General features: G+C 35.5%; 1 protein-coding gene across 1 annotated transcript in view; it reads right to left on the bottom strand.

The window, feature by feature from the left end:
- The window catches only part of GLRB (glycine receptor beta), a gene marked incomplete at both ends in the record, with an annotated part of 43,585 nt that overhangs the window by 16,908 nt on the left and 13,574 nt on the right, over nt 1-13,103 (bottom strand). The window contains 4 exons of the mRNA XM_080344375.1: nt 2,509-2,649; nt 4,001-4,083; nt 6,972-7,201; nt 12,588-12,655. Of these exons, the coding sequence (XP_080200501.1) occupies nt 2,509-2,649; nt 4,001-4,083; nt 6,972-7,201; nt 12,588-12,655 (522 nt within the window). The remainder of the gene's footprint in view (nt 1-2,508; nt 2,650-4,000; nt 4,084-6,971; nt 7,202-12,587; nt 12,656-13,103) is intronic.

Below are 13,103 nucleotides of genomic sequence, written 5' to 3'. Positions count from 1 at the left end.
TCATCAGGCAGAGAATAGTATGTATTGCTCCCACCATTCAGCTGACGGGGACCTATTTGGATCTATCATGCATTTTCATAAACAAATAATAGGCAATTTGCAAATATAAGTATTCAATTTATTGCCACAAAAAGTCACCCCAAGTCTGTTGACCATCTTTCTGCTTAGGTAAATATGATAAAACATCAGTTGACATAAACTGGCAGTAAAGATTAAATTATTTGCAGCTGACATAACTTTCAAAATTTGCTTGCACATGCAACACTGTCTCTTGATTACCTGACAAAATTAACTGAATTAATTTTAACTATGCAACACTCTACAGTTTCCCTTGTTATATTTCGTTATAACATTATATTTCATTATTGCATCTGGGTAGGAACAACCCCAGGTTCCAGTATAAGTTGGGAAGTGACCTATTAGAGAGCAGGAAAGGGAGCTGGGGGTCTTGATGGACAGCAGGATGACCATGAGCCAGCACTGTGCCCTTGTGGCCAGGAAGGCCAATGGCATCCTGGGGTGGATTAGAAGAGGGGTGGTTAGTAGGTCGAGAGAGGTTCTCCTTGCCCTCTACTCTGCCCTGGTGAGACCCCATCTGGAATATTGTGTCTAGTTCTGGGCCCCTCAGTTCAAGAAGGACAGGGAACTGCTGGAGAGAGTCCAGTGCAGAGCCACAAAGACGATTAAGGGAGTGGAGCATCTCCCTTATAAGGAAAGGCTGAGGGAGCTGGGGCTCTTGAGCTTGGAGAAGAGGAGACTGAGGGGTGACCTTATTAATGTTTAGAAATATATAAAGGGTGAGTGTCATGAGGATGGAGCCAGGCTCTTCTCAGTGACAACTAATGATAGGACAAGGGGTAATGGGTTCAAACTGGAACACAAAAGGTTCCACTTAAATTTGAGAAGAAACTTCTTCTCAGTGAGGGTAACAGAACACTGGAACAGGCTGCCCATGGGGGTTGTGGAGTCTCCTTCTCTGGAGACATTCAAAATCTGCCTGGACGCATTCCTGTGTAACCTCATCTAGGTGTTCCTGCTCCGGCAGGGGGATTGGACTAGATGATCTTTCGAGGTCCCTTCCAATCCCAAACATTCTGTGACTCTGTGATTCTATGTGCTCAAAATCTCCTTTTTTTAAAGTACCTTCAATATAAGAATTTAAAGTAAACCAAACAACTACTGGTTACTGAAAACAAGCTTTAAAATATTTTAAATCAAAAAACTACTGGTTACTGAAAACAAGCTTTAAAAATATTTCAGAGTTCTAAAATATTCCATTCACATTAATGAAATATTAATTCCAGTCTTGATTATGAGATTAACATGGTTGTTTTCAAACAAAAAGGATTTATAGCCTTTTTAAAAATTAAATTCATTGTTTAATTAAGAGTAAAATATTTTTTTCATTGCTACATAAACTTCTACCATACCCAGATTCAGACTTGAATGCAATCATTGCCAGTGGGTTGTGCTTTCATAAATACAGAATTTTCCTTAGGGGTGCTACTTTCACATTATTTACGAATGGTAAATCACCTGAGATACTGAATTATGTAGTTAGGCTACAAACTCTCTCCTTTGCAGTTAAGAGACAAATCTCGTTTCAATTTTCATTACATTTTTCAAGTTAAATTCATTAACTCTGTGATCTCCTAACATTACTTGAGATCTCTTCAGGCTTGGGATCTAGCTCAGGAACAGCTGCAAATAATGGACCCTTGACTTCAGCTAAATAGTAAATGAGAAACTTGCAGAGGATCCTCAGAATCTGCAGTGCTACAGCCGTCCCTGTTGAGTTTTAATGGGAGGTTTATTCACATGATGCAACAGCACTGACTAAAATATGCTCTGCTGACTTCCGTTGTTGTAAAAAAGCCTTCCAGTGAGTATTTTGGATATAATTACAGGCAGGAATCAATCAAAGTAGAAAAGATAAATCATTAGAAGCCAGAGTACAGAAAGCATTGGATAAATTTTTGGCCACACTCAGAAAACAATCATAGGATTGAATAAACACAGGGCTGATGATTGTAAGCAGTTTTCTTTAATTACAGATGTTCCAGGACACTTAGAGAAAGGAAGAACCTGCAGGCCAAATCATTTGAAGTTACACTCTAATACTATTCACTTCTGGAAGAAAAGTTGACCAGAATATAAAAGTTATCCTACTTTGCTGCAACTGGCATGATTCTACATGAACATCCTTTCAGAAAAGTTAGACACAAGCATAAATGTGCATTAGGACTATAGAAACAAAATGGTGATAATAAGATCAAAAGACATGTAAGCAAAACCAAGATAAGCATTTAATCTCATCTTCAACATAGACGTTTCTATATTTCAATTATTTTGCAGTAATCATTTATGATACTACCACACGGACTACTTGTTAGTTAAAAGTAATCTATTTTATGCTATGAAATTTAACACATGAACTGGAATATTAACCATTAACTATAAACATTAATTGAAGGAATCTTAAAGTCTTTTACCACTTATATTACCTACCTGTGCCTTTATAATACTTGGTACAGTTACCATATTCAATATCCTCCTTTTTAATATCAAACTGAGGCAGAGCAATTTTCTCTAGCTGTACAGGATCTCCAGACTGCCAGATAAATCGTAAGTCATCAGTTGTGTAACCAACTACAAGAACAAAATAATAATAATAATAACAATAATAGTTTAAAGAACTGTCTCAATCACAGTACACTCAAAAGAAAATCTAGCATATATGTATCATATTTCTTTCACTCTTTTTCTTTCTATTTTCTTTTCAAATAATTAAATACAAAAATGAAATAATCCACAATTTAATTTTTATGTAGACCTAAATTAGGACTTGGTGGGTGGAACATCACAGTATCAGCAATATTACACTGATTCCGAGGTGTTTGTTACGGTGCGTACTGTTTAAACAAGGAAAGCAAAGCTCTGTTCTCCATGGCTTTGAAGCCTCCATATTCATTCACACTTTGCTTCAGCAAAGCATGACAAATATACTGAACTGTAACAGCACTCACAAGTCCCAGTAACATCAAAAGGATTTAACAACTCAATTACTGTGATGAATCTTGGGTTTTGTGCAAAACAACCTTTCTGCTCAGTTTTTCAGATTAAAGGCCCTGATTCATGAAAGCATTTCCATTCAGTCCTACTGAAATCAATTCAGCACCTTCATGATCCCCCAAGTAAGGACAGACTTCAGCACACATCTGAGTGTCTAAATCATGATATATGCAACACCACCAAGTGAGAAAGTTAGGTGAAAGTAGGCTCACTATTCAAGCATAAAGCCATATTGATTAAAAATGCATAATCATAATCACGATTCTACATGCCATTTTTCTACTGTCTTCTGTGTATTACGGATTAATTTAGCTCAAACACAGTACGTGTTAAATGGGAACAGAGATGGGGAAACACAGAAAAGATGGCATTGGAATACACCATTTTGCAATTCAAAGCCTCTGAAAAATGTTTACAGAACCATTCTTTTTCTTCTTCTGGAGGCATTAGACAGATTTTTATTTTATCTTTGAAAAACAGCTGTGGTTAAAAAATCTAAAGTGTTCATAAGCTAACTTCTCTAAGATTCATAACAACTTAATAAAAATCACAATGTCTCAAAGCCCCATGATGGAAGATAATATATAAAACAAAATCAGTTGTTTTAATGCTTCATTCATAAAATCAGTCTCACTCCCTTAGAACATAAAGCAAATAACAAAACTGTCAAGATCCTTTATGATAACAATTACTGGGCAGTGAAAATTTTGTCTACAGGGACTGTGTAGAATTGGGGATCATAACTGCAGATAGGAGAATGAAAGAAACATTTTTAATAGGGAAACGTATGTTGCTAGGAACTACTGAATATTAATTTCAAGATTCATTAAAAATGTTGACATGAACAATACAGAATTGATCATTTTCTGTTTGATTCTCAGGCATGCCTAGAAGGCCACTGTTTTTATGCACTGACTGATTTACATACAGCTTTCCAATTGCATCTTGCAGCGCTGTGTATCCATAGGAAACAAGGTCAAGTCCAAAGGGCATGACAGAGTAATAGACAATCTGAAAATACAGAAATGGAATTTAAAAACATTATAAGCAGTAGGCTGCAGTAAGAAAAAAAAAAAAAATCAGGTATTCGATTTTCAGCTTCTAAAATAACAGAAAAAAATAAAGTTATAATAAGTAGCAGTTTGAAATTGAGCTATCCCTATTAGTCAGGGAACAGAATTTTATAAAGAGTTTTAAAATATACTAGTTCACAAATTAGAGATCTACTAATACATGATAGAACACATATAGGTCTTAAGAATAACCAAAGGTCCATACAGAGCAGAGTCCTGTCTCTAGCAGAGGCCCAGGGCAGACTCCTGAAGGAGAATATGAGACTACAGCAATCAGGAAAAGGTATTTTGCCACATGTCCAGCAGCTTCCCAAGAGTTGCACCTCAAGGGCTTCCGAAACCAGACATGATGCTTCAGTATTTAAGGGACCTCAATAGACTTTTTTCCCTCCAAGAAGCTGCTTTGCTTCCAATTGCCTTCTGGAATCCGTGCAACTTTAATGATGTACAGCATCCTGCAGCAAGGCATGCCATAGCTAAGCTGCACACACTCCAATAATCTCCTTTTCTCTATCTTGAGCCTGCCTCATATTTTTTTTTTTCTGGAAAAGAACATGAAAAATCAATGTTCATCCATTCTCTCTGTGCCATTCATGGCCTCAACTATCTTGTTTTTTCCAGTGCAAAAAGTTCTGCCTTGCTTAGTTGGTCTTCACAAAGGATGTTGCTCCATAATTTTGACCATCCACGCCTCCCTTCTTGCAGTAGGAAAAACAGAACTGCATTGTATTCAAGATGCAAGGATATAATGAATTTATACAGTAGCATGACGTTCTCTTTAATTCCTAATATTCCTAGAATTTAATTCACTTTCTCAACCAGCACTGAGCTGTCAGTGGACATTTTCAGAGAACTAGCCATCATTACCCAAAGGTTTTTTTCCTACGTGGTAACCACCTCAAAACCATCCATTTTTTATGTAAAGTTAAAATATTTTTTTCCGACATGCATAATTTTCAGTTATTTACATTGAATTTCATGCCACAGTTTGTTACCTAGTCATTAGATTAATCTGTAATTCCCACTGTTGTCTGTTATCTTTACTATCCTAAATATTCTGGCATCATCAAAAGCATCTGCCAGTTTTCCAGATAATTTATGTTGAACACCACAGGCCCCAGAAGAGATTTTTCTGTGGAAATCTACTGCCTACTCCCCCTCATGTGAGCACTAGCTGTTTATTCCCACATTCAGTTTCCCAATTCTTAACTACTTATGCAAGCAAGAGCTTTCTCTCACATGCATTTTGCCAAGCATGTATTTTGATAACTGGAGATTTTTTCATTAATATAGGATATCATCTCTATAAATTAAAAATAGAAGGCATAGCAATTATGTATTTTAAAAAATGAAAATCTTAGTAGCATGTCACCAAAGCACAGTGCCTCAAAAAATTAATCTTACCTGCACATATATCATTTATGAACATATATTATTAAAATTGACAGAATATTTTTAGAGGATGACATTATTTTAAAACTTTATTGGATTTGGTTTTGTTATTTGGAAGTTTTCAAAGAAGAACTTTTCCATCAGAAACACATTTATCAGTATTCACTCAATATTCACTATTCGCTAGCCTAACCTATTGACTGAATTAAGTTCACTTATGAATAGCTTCCATCTGGAAAAATATTTGAAAAAAGTTTAAATGTTTCATTCAACATTTCCTGTTTCAAAATGGAAGTTTCTTTTATAGCTGAAAGCGATTTTCTATTTTGAAATATTAATTTCTACAGACTTCAAAACATGCTAGATAAACAACAGAAATCAGAACCAGGACATTCAGAGTGAACAAAATGAAATGCTTTGATTGCCCAATCTTTTCTTTTCTGATCACTATTGGCAAATTATTGAGACTGCGTTTTTTCATCCTGATTTGGAATGGGCAAAAAGGACCCCAGACTCTCCCATCTTTCTACTTTCTAGCCACTTCTACTCAAAGAAAAAATATCTCATGTGACCGTAATTTCAGTAGTGGTTCCGTCTTAATGGTAAAGTTGCAGTATATTCAGGTAATCATTTTTTCCTCTATCAGGGCACTATGTTCCAGTTCACACTAGAAGAAAATCCACTCATTCTGTGAAATCGAGCTTAATCTCTAAAAATCATTGTGTCTATGAACTCTCTGGAACTGTAATTCACTATGACATCCTTTTTAATCAATCAATTTGCTGTTTTCAGTGGATGACTATTTTTATGGCATGGTGTACTTTTGATAAATCAAATCAAACCACAAAAAATTGTACACTGATTGCAATGAAATTAAACATTTTTGGGTCTTCTGAAAAAATCTATATCCAGTAAGGCATAGAACTTTGTCAGGATTATGTCCCAATACTTTTACAAAACATGTATATTCACAAATTCTTTAATTTCTGCCTTTCCTTATATCATTAATAAGTAATCATCATTTTCTTTTGCTGATGTAGAAATTCAAGCGGTGTGCAAATTATACTGTTTTGCTGAAGGCTTTACTTCAGATATCCATTTCATTATGTTTCAAGGAATCCAAGCAATTATCAAAAGGGTTAAAATGTTGTTTCCAATAATACTAGTTTACTTAATGTGCTAGCTTAACATGACATACAAATGTACAGATACTTCAAATTTCTAGTACTTGTTATGCTGTCAACTGACATGCTTTAAATCATTGTCATCTGATTTCTTTACACACATTTAATTTATTGCAGTATCTTTTACATACTGCCATATAAATTTAAATATTAGTCATAAACTGTATTATATTCCTAAGTCTAACAGCATATATATTGCATATCAGGCAATTGAAAATAAAAAAAGTGCAGAAATATATCAATAAAATACCTCATGCTGACTAGGACATCTCCATCCCGAAATATAAAAAGGAGGATATTTTCTTGTGTTACATCATGGAAGTTAGCATTTTTTTCATTTGCAAAGAATAAGTCTGGCTTCCAAAGACATTTAAACATTGTTGGGTCCACTGTCAGTGTATCTGAACCCCTCCAGTCATTGGGCAGTTTGAGTCTGGGGTCATTCCACTTCTGTCTTAGAAAGATGTTGACTCTATAATCCTGATGGGAAGAACACATGAACACTAGATAAGCCAAAAATGTAGCCAGAAACCCATAGAGAAAGTCAACCATTATATCAGACTGAAGAGAAAAGCAATTTATGCCCTGATTTTTTTAATCACAAAGACAGTAATCACAGTGGCAAGTGTTAAGTTCACTACAAATTGGTAGGTGATGTCTCGCTCATGTTTTGAATATGGTAACTTTTTTTTTTTATTTTAAAGGGCCAAATTCTTCCCCTGGGATCATTTTTCTCTCTCCTTGACAGTAGTCCTCTGTTCCCTAAGCATAGAGAAAAGCACACAGCAGGACAGAGGCGGGCCATAACTTGACTACATCAAATTGCTGCAGGCAGCAGGCACGACATTGCTTCTGTCAGGATATCCCGTGAGTGAAAATTCCAGCTTATTCTCCATTTGGTTAAGTGGCAAACAGATGGCAAAATACCACACTATAAAAGCAGAAAACAGACCAGGTCGATAATACAGTTTACACTACACACCCAGAATACAGCCTCAGACCTTGCAACAGTGATTTGAGACTATTTTGGTAACTGAGGAAAACTGATGCCAGCTCACAACACAAGTACTGAGGTAGCATGGATGAAAGCAGAAACAGAGCCGGTCTCAAAGAGACAGAATCAGACTTTACACGGAGGAAACTTCCCTCTGAATTCAGCAGGACTCTTGCTCAAGGATGGACAATAGTAGAGCCATGCTCAATGAGAGCCTAATTTTGCCTTCAGGAATTGGAGTAGCATGTGTCTCAGGGCAAAATGATACCCGCATGCGTTCTGTCCTTAGTGAAAGCTGTGTGCAACCAAAGGAAAAATCTGACCGAGTATGTCAGTTAAGATCTTTCAGTCTTACCTCTAAGTCTTTTTGCTTTTTACATTTACATTTTACTCAGTGCTTCTATTTTATGTGTATGTAAAGTAGGCATATTGCATATAGAAAAAAATAATAAAGGTATTGTAAAGTAAAAGTAAAGTAAAGTAAAGTAAAAACCAAAATAAAACAGCAACACAAAAAAAACCCCAAATAAACTAAAATTTTACATGTAAGGTAAAGTCTATCTCCAGTCTTCCTAGTTGACTTCCATGGTGTGGTTCTTTTTTTTTTTATAATTCTCTATCAGGTACAAAGCATCCTGAGATAAGGGCAGTGTCTTTTACAATTTTAAGTGAAAACATGGCTACTGCTTTACAGTTATAGCAAAATGCTAGAAATCTGTGAGTGAAGGTTCTCAACATATTTTTGGTTTGTTAATGTATTCTGCATAGCAAACTAATTTTATAAAGTTGTTTATTTTACACTTCAATGCCCTCTCACACATTTTTCTGTTAATACAATGTGAGTTCTGTTGTACTTCCTATAATGTATACATTGCAGTCCAAAGCAAGTGCCATGTTGAGACAGTCATGCTAACTCCAGGAGGAAGGAGTTCACTTGGCTAAGACCTCATGCAGAATAATTTACCCTGTTGATTTAACCTGCTGTTTGGAACACAGTGCCCACTTTCTTATGTTCAGTCCACCAGTCAGATCAACCCAGGTATTTCTTTATTAAAATATATCTGTAATGTTTTTCCTTTAAGGAAAATGAAAGCAGCAAAATGAAGTAGAAAGAACTGAGACAACATTTATTAATGCATACTTCTGAGAGATATGTTACTTGTTGGCAGTCTGCTTTTGAAAAACTATATGTAGTCTGACTCTTATTTATACAAAGACCTATATTATCTTGTCAAAGTAAATAAGAAGTATAAAATAATAGTTGATATGAAGTGACTTTGTACTAGAAGGCTGTCATAGAAAAGCGTCAGAACAGGAGGGAATTCAGGTCATTATCTCGGAAAGCATATTTTCGAATATATGTATATAATTGAAAATTTACTTTCTTCTTGCTGAAGTTCACATTCCATATGCACTTCTTGGCTCAAATAAAACAATTACATTAAACCATTTGGGATAAATATTGCATACCATTCATGCTCACAAGCATTACACTATTAATTGCAGCAAAATTAATTTCCCCATAAACTAGTGCATTACCCTAGTTCTAATAAAATAAAATGCCTTCTGAAAGCCATAGGCAAATGATAAACATTGTCCAACACTTGCCTCCAGCTTACCCATTGAGGAGGCAATGTTTATGTCACTGAAAAGCAGAATGCACTGGCAAAATAAGAATTGGAAATAAGATCAGGTAGATGCTATGTTATTTCCTTCTTTGCTCTATTACAAATGAACTTAAGTATACCTAACAACAGGATGTTGTAATATTTTAAGAACTTGATTCTGTTCCCATTTAAGGCAATGGAAGAAAAATCACATTAACGTAAGATAGGTAAGGTCAAACTCACCTAAATGACTAGAAACTTGTGACAGGGTGTATTTGGAGAGGAAAGCCACCAACATACTTGAGGCAATACAGAAAATGTAGAAGAACACAAAGAGATGTCAGGATATAAAACTGTGGCTAGCCAGACAATGATGTCCAGAAGGGCTTCTTTTTAGAAGAATATGAACTATTACAGCATCTGACAGCAGTATACGTTATGATCTGGTACAAGTCTAATTTGAAAGAAGCCTGCGACCAGTCCTCTCAAACCTGGGCATTGAATTTTAAGATTCAGTATGTGTACTACGATTAGATTCAATAGGGGCTAAAGAAGTGGTCTGCATGAAGCACATGGTTTTCCTCCTAGAAATTTTACAAACATTCTTTGAATATTGCAGAATGATTGGCATTTCATAATAAAGGAGAGTTAAATAGCAATTAAAAAGCCTGAAACTAGGGGCAGTGGTGGAAGAGACATTCATCAGCATTAGAGCTAGGAGGACTTGGTAGGTAAAAAGAATCACAGAAGTATTCCACAGGGATTTGTCTTCCCATGAAACTCCAACAGAAGGCAAGTTTTTTTCAGGGAGGTTGAAAGGGGAGGCATTCTAGGAAATATTTCAAATGCAACCTACTAAACAGTGGGCATGCAGCCAGAAAAACTCCTCAGGCCAGAAAACAGGCATAGCCAATACATCTCTTTCTGCAAACTGGAGCACATAGAAGATCATGACAGGCTTTTTCTACATGAACTGCACTCACAGAAAGAAAAGAAGCATAATAACACTGTCTCTTAATAAAGTAGAGAATTGAATTTTTAAGATTAAAATAAGGAAATCATTTTTATTTATACAATTAAAAATTAAAAAGACCTTTCTACAGTGTTTTAAAGTAAAGGAGAAGAAGGAAGTATTGTTTTGCCATTTGAGTCAGTGAAGAAAGGTTACACTGCAAGTACAAACCTTGAATATAAGATTCAAACCATTTCTCACAGGCACTCTGCACATTTATTTGTCGAGGCTTCTACTACCACCTCACTTCCAAACACCTAGCACCCATGGTTATTCTTCCCCACCCTTCCATCACCCGAAAGAAGGAACTGTCCTTTTGGCTTGGCTAAAACGAAGTGCTTTACCCCCACATAGATTTTGCAAAAACTGCAGCAGGAAGAGTTTCCCAAGTGATACATGAAAGAATAGATCAACCGTTTCTTTTGTCATTGCTTCCTGTGATACATTAAGGCAACCAAGTAGTAATCCAAAATTCACCCAAACATGCTTAGCTGGACATAGATTGGCTGGACATAGAAATCTAAATAAATGCATAACTCAAAGTAAGGATGGTGTTAGTGAAATTCAGAAACATAAAAGAGAGTATGACTTATCTTACAGAAAATCCCAGTAAATTTGTAAGTGACCACATCAGGAATTCACAGACATACATTCCTGTAGGGAGCATATTTAATTTTGAGGCAGGGAAGCGCATCCCCTACATTCATGTTTTGTTACTATTTGGATCTGGGTGAATTGTAAAAAAGCCTCTGCAAAAGTCACTTTTTAAAGTATGCAATAAATTTCAGAAACTTGAAAGGGCCATCTGGCCTAATATACCTGCCACCTTAGACACTTATCTCACTCCCACTTTCCTTCTCCTCCTCCCTGTCCCTCTTTAAACTTCAGCCTCCTTTTTGTTTCCAGGAAATAAATTTCAAGGTATCTTTGGCATACTTGCATTCTTTGTTTTACTATAATTTCCCACTAATGCTATTAGTTGACTTACTATCATTTGCAATCAAATGCAAATCTTTATTCACCCCTAGTTAAGGAAACAGAAATTTCTGGCCAAGCTGTTCAAAAGCTGTTTTGGCCATCACATGCTTGACTTTGAGCGGCTTTGCAGTCAAACTGAGATGTCACTAGGGTAACATATAAGTGGGTTCTGAATTTGAAGTGGGTACTTAATTCCACAACAACTAAAGGTGTTTTATTATTCATTAGCCCTATTATGCTTTATTGCTTCTGTGCTGTCACGGCATTAAAAAAAGCAGCCTGATTTTGGGAACTGCCTCAATGCTTTGGATGCAGCAGATCACCCAAGTTACTTCTAAATGAGATGTTCAGGGAGCACCTCAGAACTCCCCCACTGAGTGCACACTCTGGCTGTGGCTTCGCACGTACTGACAAGATATGGTATGCTCCCCTCTTTTTTACATAAAAGAAAACCCTAATCAGGTCAGAACATCTTCAACAACTAAACATAATTTTTTTGGCAGTAATTTAGACAGTATTTATTGGAAATACCATTGCAAAAAAGGTATTCAAATCCCAAAATATTTGGAAGGGCATTGCTGAAATGACTTCTTGTTTTGAAATAGATTTTATTTCCTACAGAAATAAAAAAATCAAAATGTTAATGAGGATTATTTGGTGCTGTTATTGACACGTTGAAACCTTCTGACAATGGGAAATACATTTTTAGAAACTTCACTCCTCAGTTTCTCACACAGTAAATAAACAGGAGTTAGAGTAAGGTCATTGATGGCCTACTCCTTTACACCTTCTCCTCCTATTCTTCCATGATTTACTCTTCTGTTCTACATAAAACAGAGAACTTGTATGCCTCAGCCTTATCTATGTTATGTTCTTTCTGTTTCACATACAGCCCTAGTTTCTTCTTTAGTAATACATTAAGCAACCTAAATATTAACTCCCAGAAAGATTACTTAATTCATACTACCAAATGTGTTCTTCCATTGAACTTAATAACTTAAGGAAATAAGTGTATTTCTTGCATTTTAGAAACCATGGATTTCATTTCATGCACCTCAAATTCTAAAGGCTATGACGATGTGTAGACAAATATAGAGTGAAAGAGATTAATAGGTTTATGACATAAAGCACAGTCAATTACTAAACTCAATTCTCAGTGTCTACAATCATAAAAAATATTTCTGTGTTATAGTTCATAATTCTCAGACTGAAATTTAAATTTAATTTAATAAGAAAATCTCTGTGTGTGCTATATTAATTTAACTGCAGTCTTACCATAGTTGTCTCTTGAATTGACCCAAAGCTGTTAATGAAGATGTTAACTGCAACATCAACTGGAATTCCTTTAAAAAAAAAAAAAAAAAGAAGATAACTAGTGAACTGCACAATCCAGTAAAGGTACCTTATCCTTCTTTTAAAGCTCCTTAATACTGGTATCACAATATGAAATGGCTTTTTATAGGGTCATACCATTTTATCTTTTCAAGCTAGTATATACACAGTTTTCAAAAGCTGTGGTTTGATCTATTTCCATTGAAAATCAATAGAAGTCACAAAAATTCTTTTCAACCTAGTGATAAGAAAACAGAAAAAAAATTCCTCAGTCTAGAGTGCTAAGCTTAAAGCATTCCACAGATCATAAATTTGAATAATTTTCAAATTCCATGATTTTCTGTTATCAAAGCATGCATTATCCAGTACTAGCTTTGTACACAGTGTAATAGGTAGAGGCAATTCACATTTCTAGTGGCAGACACTTTTAACTGTCAAGGTTATAAAGATGATCTATCA

This window comes from Nesoenas mayeri (genome assembly GCF_963082525.1).
Source record: "Nesoenas mayeri genome assembly, chromosome: 4".
Lineage (NCBI taxonomy): Eukaryota > Metazoa > Chordata > Aves > Columbiformes > Columbidae > Nesoenas > Nesoenas mayeri.
Note: the sequence above shows the minus strand (reverse complement) of the source record. Positions and strands in the feature narration are given on the sequence as shown.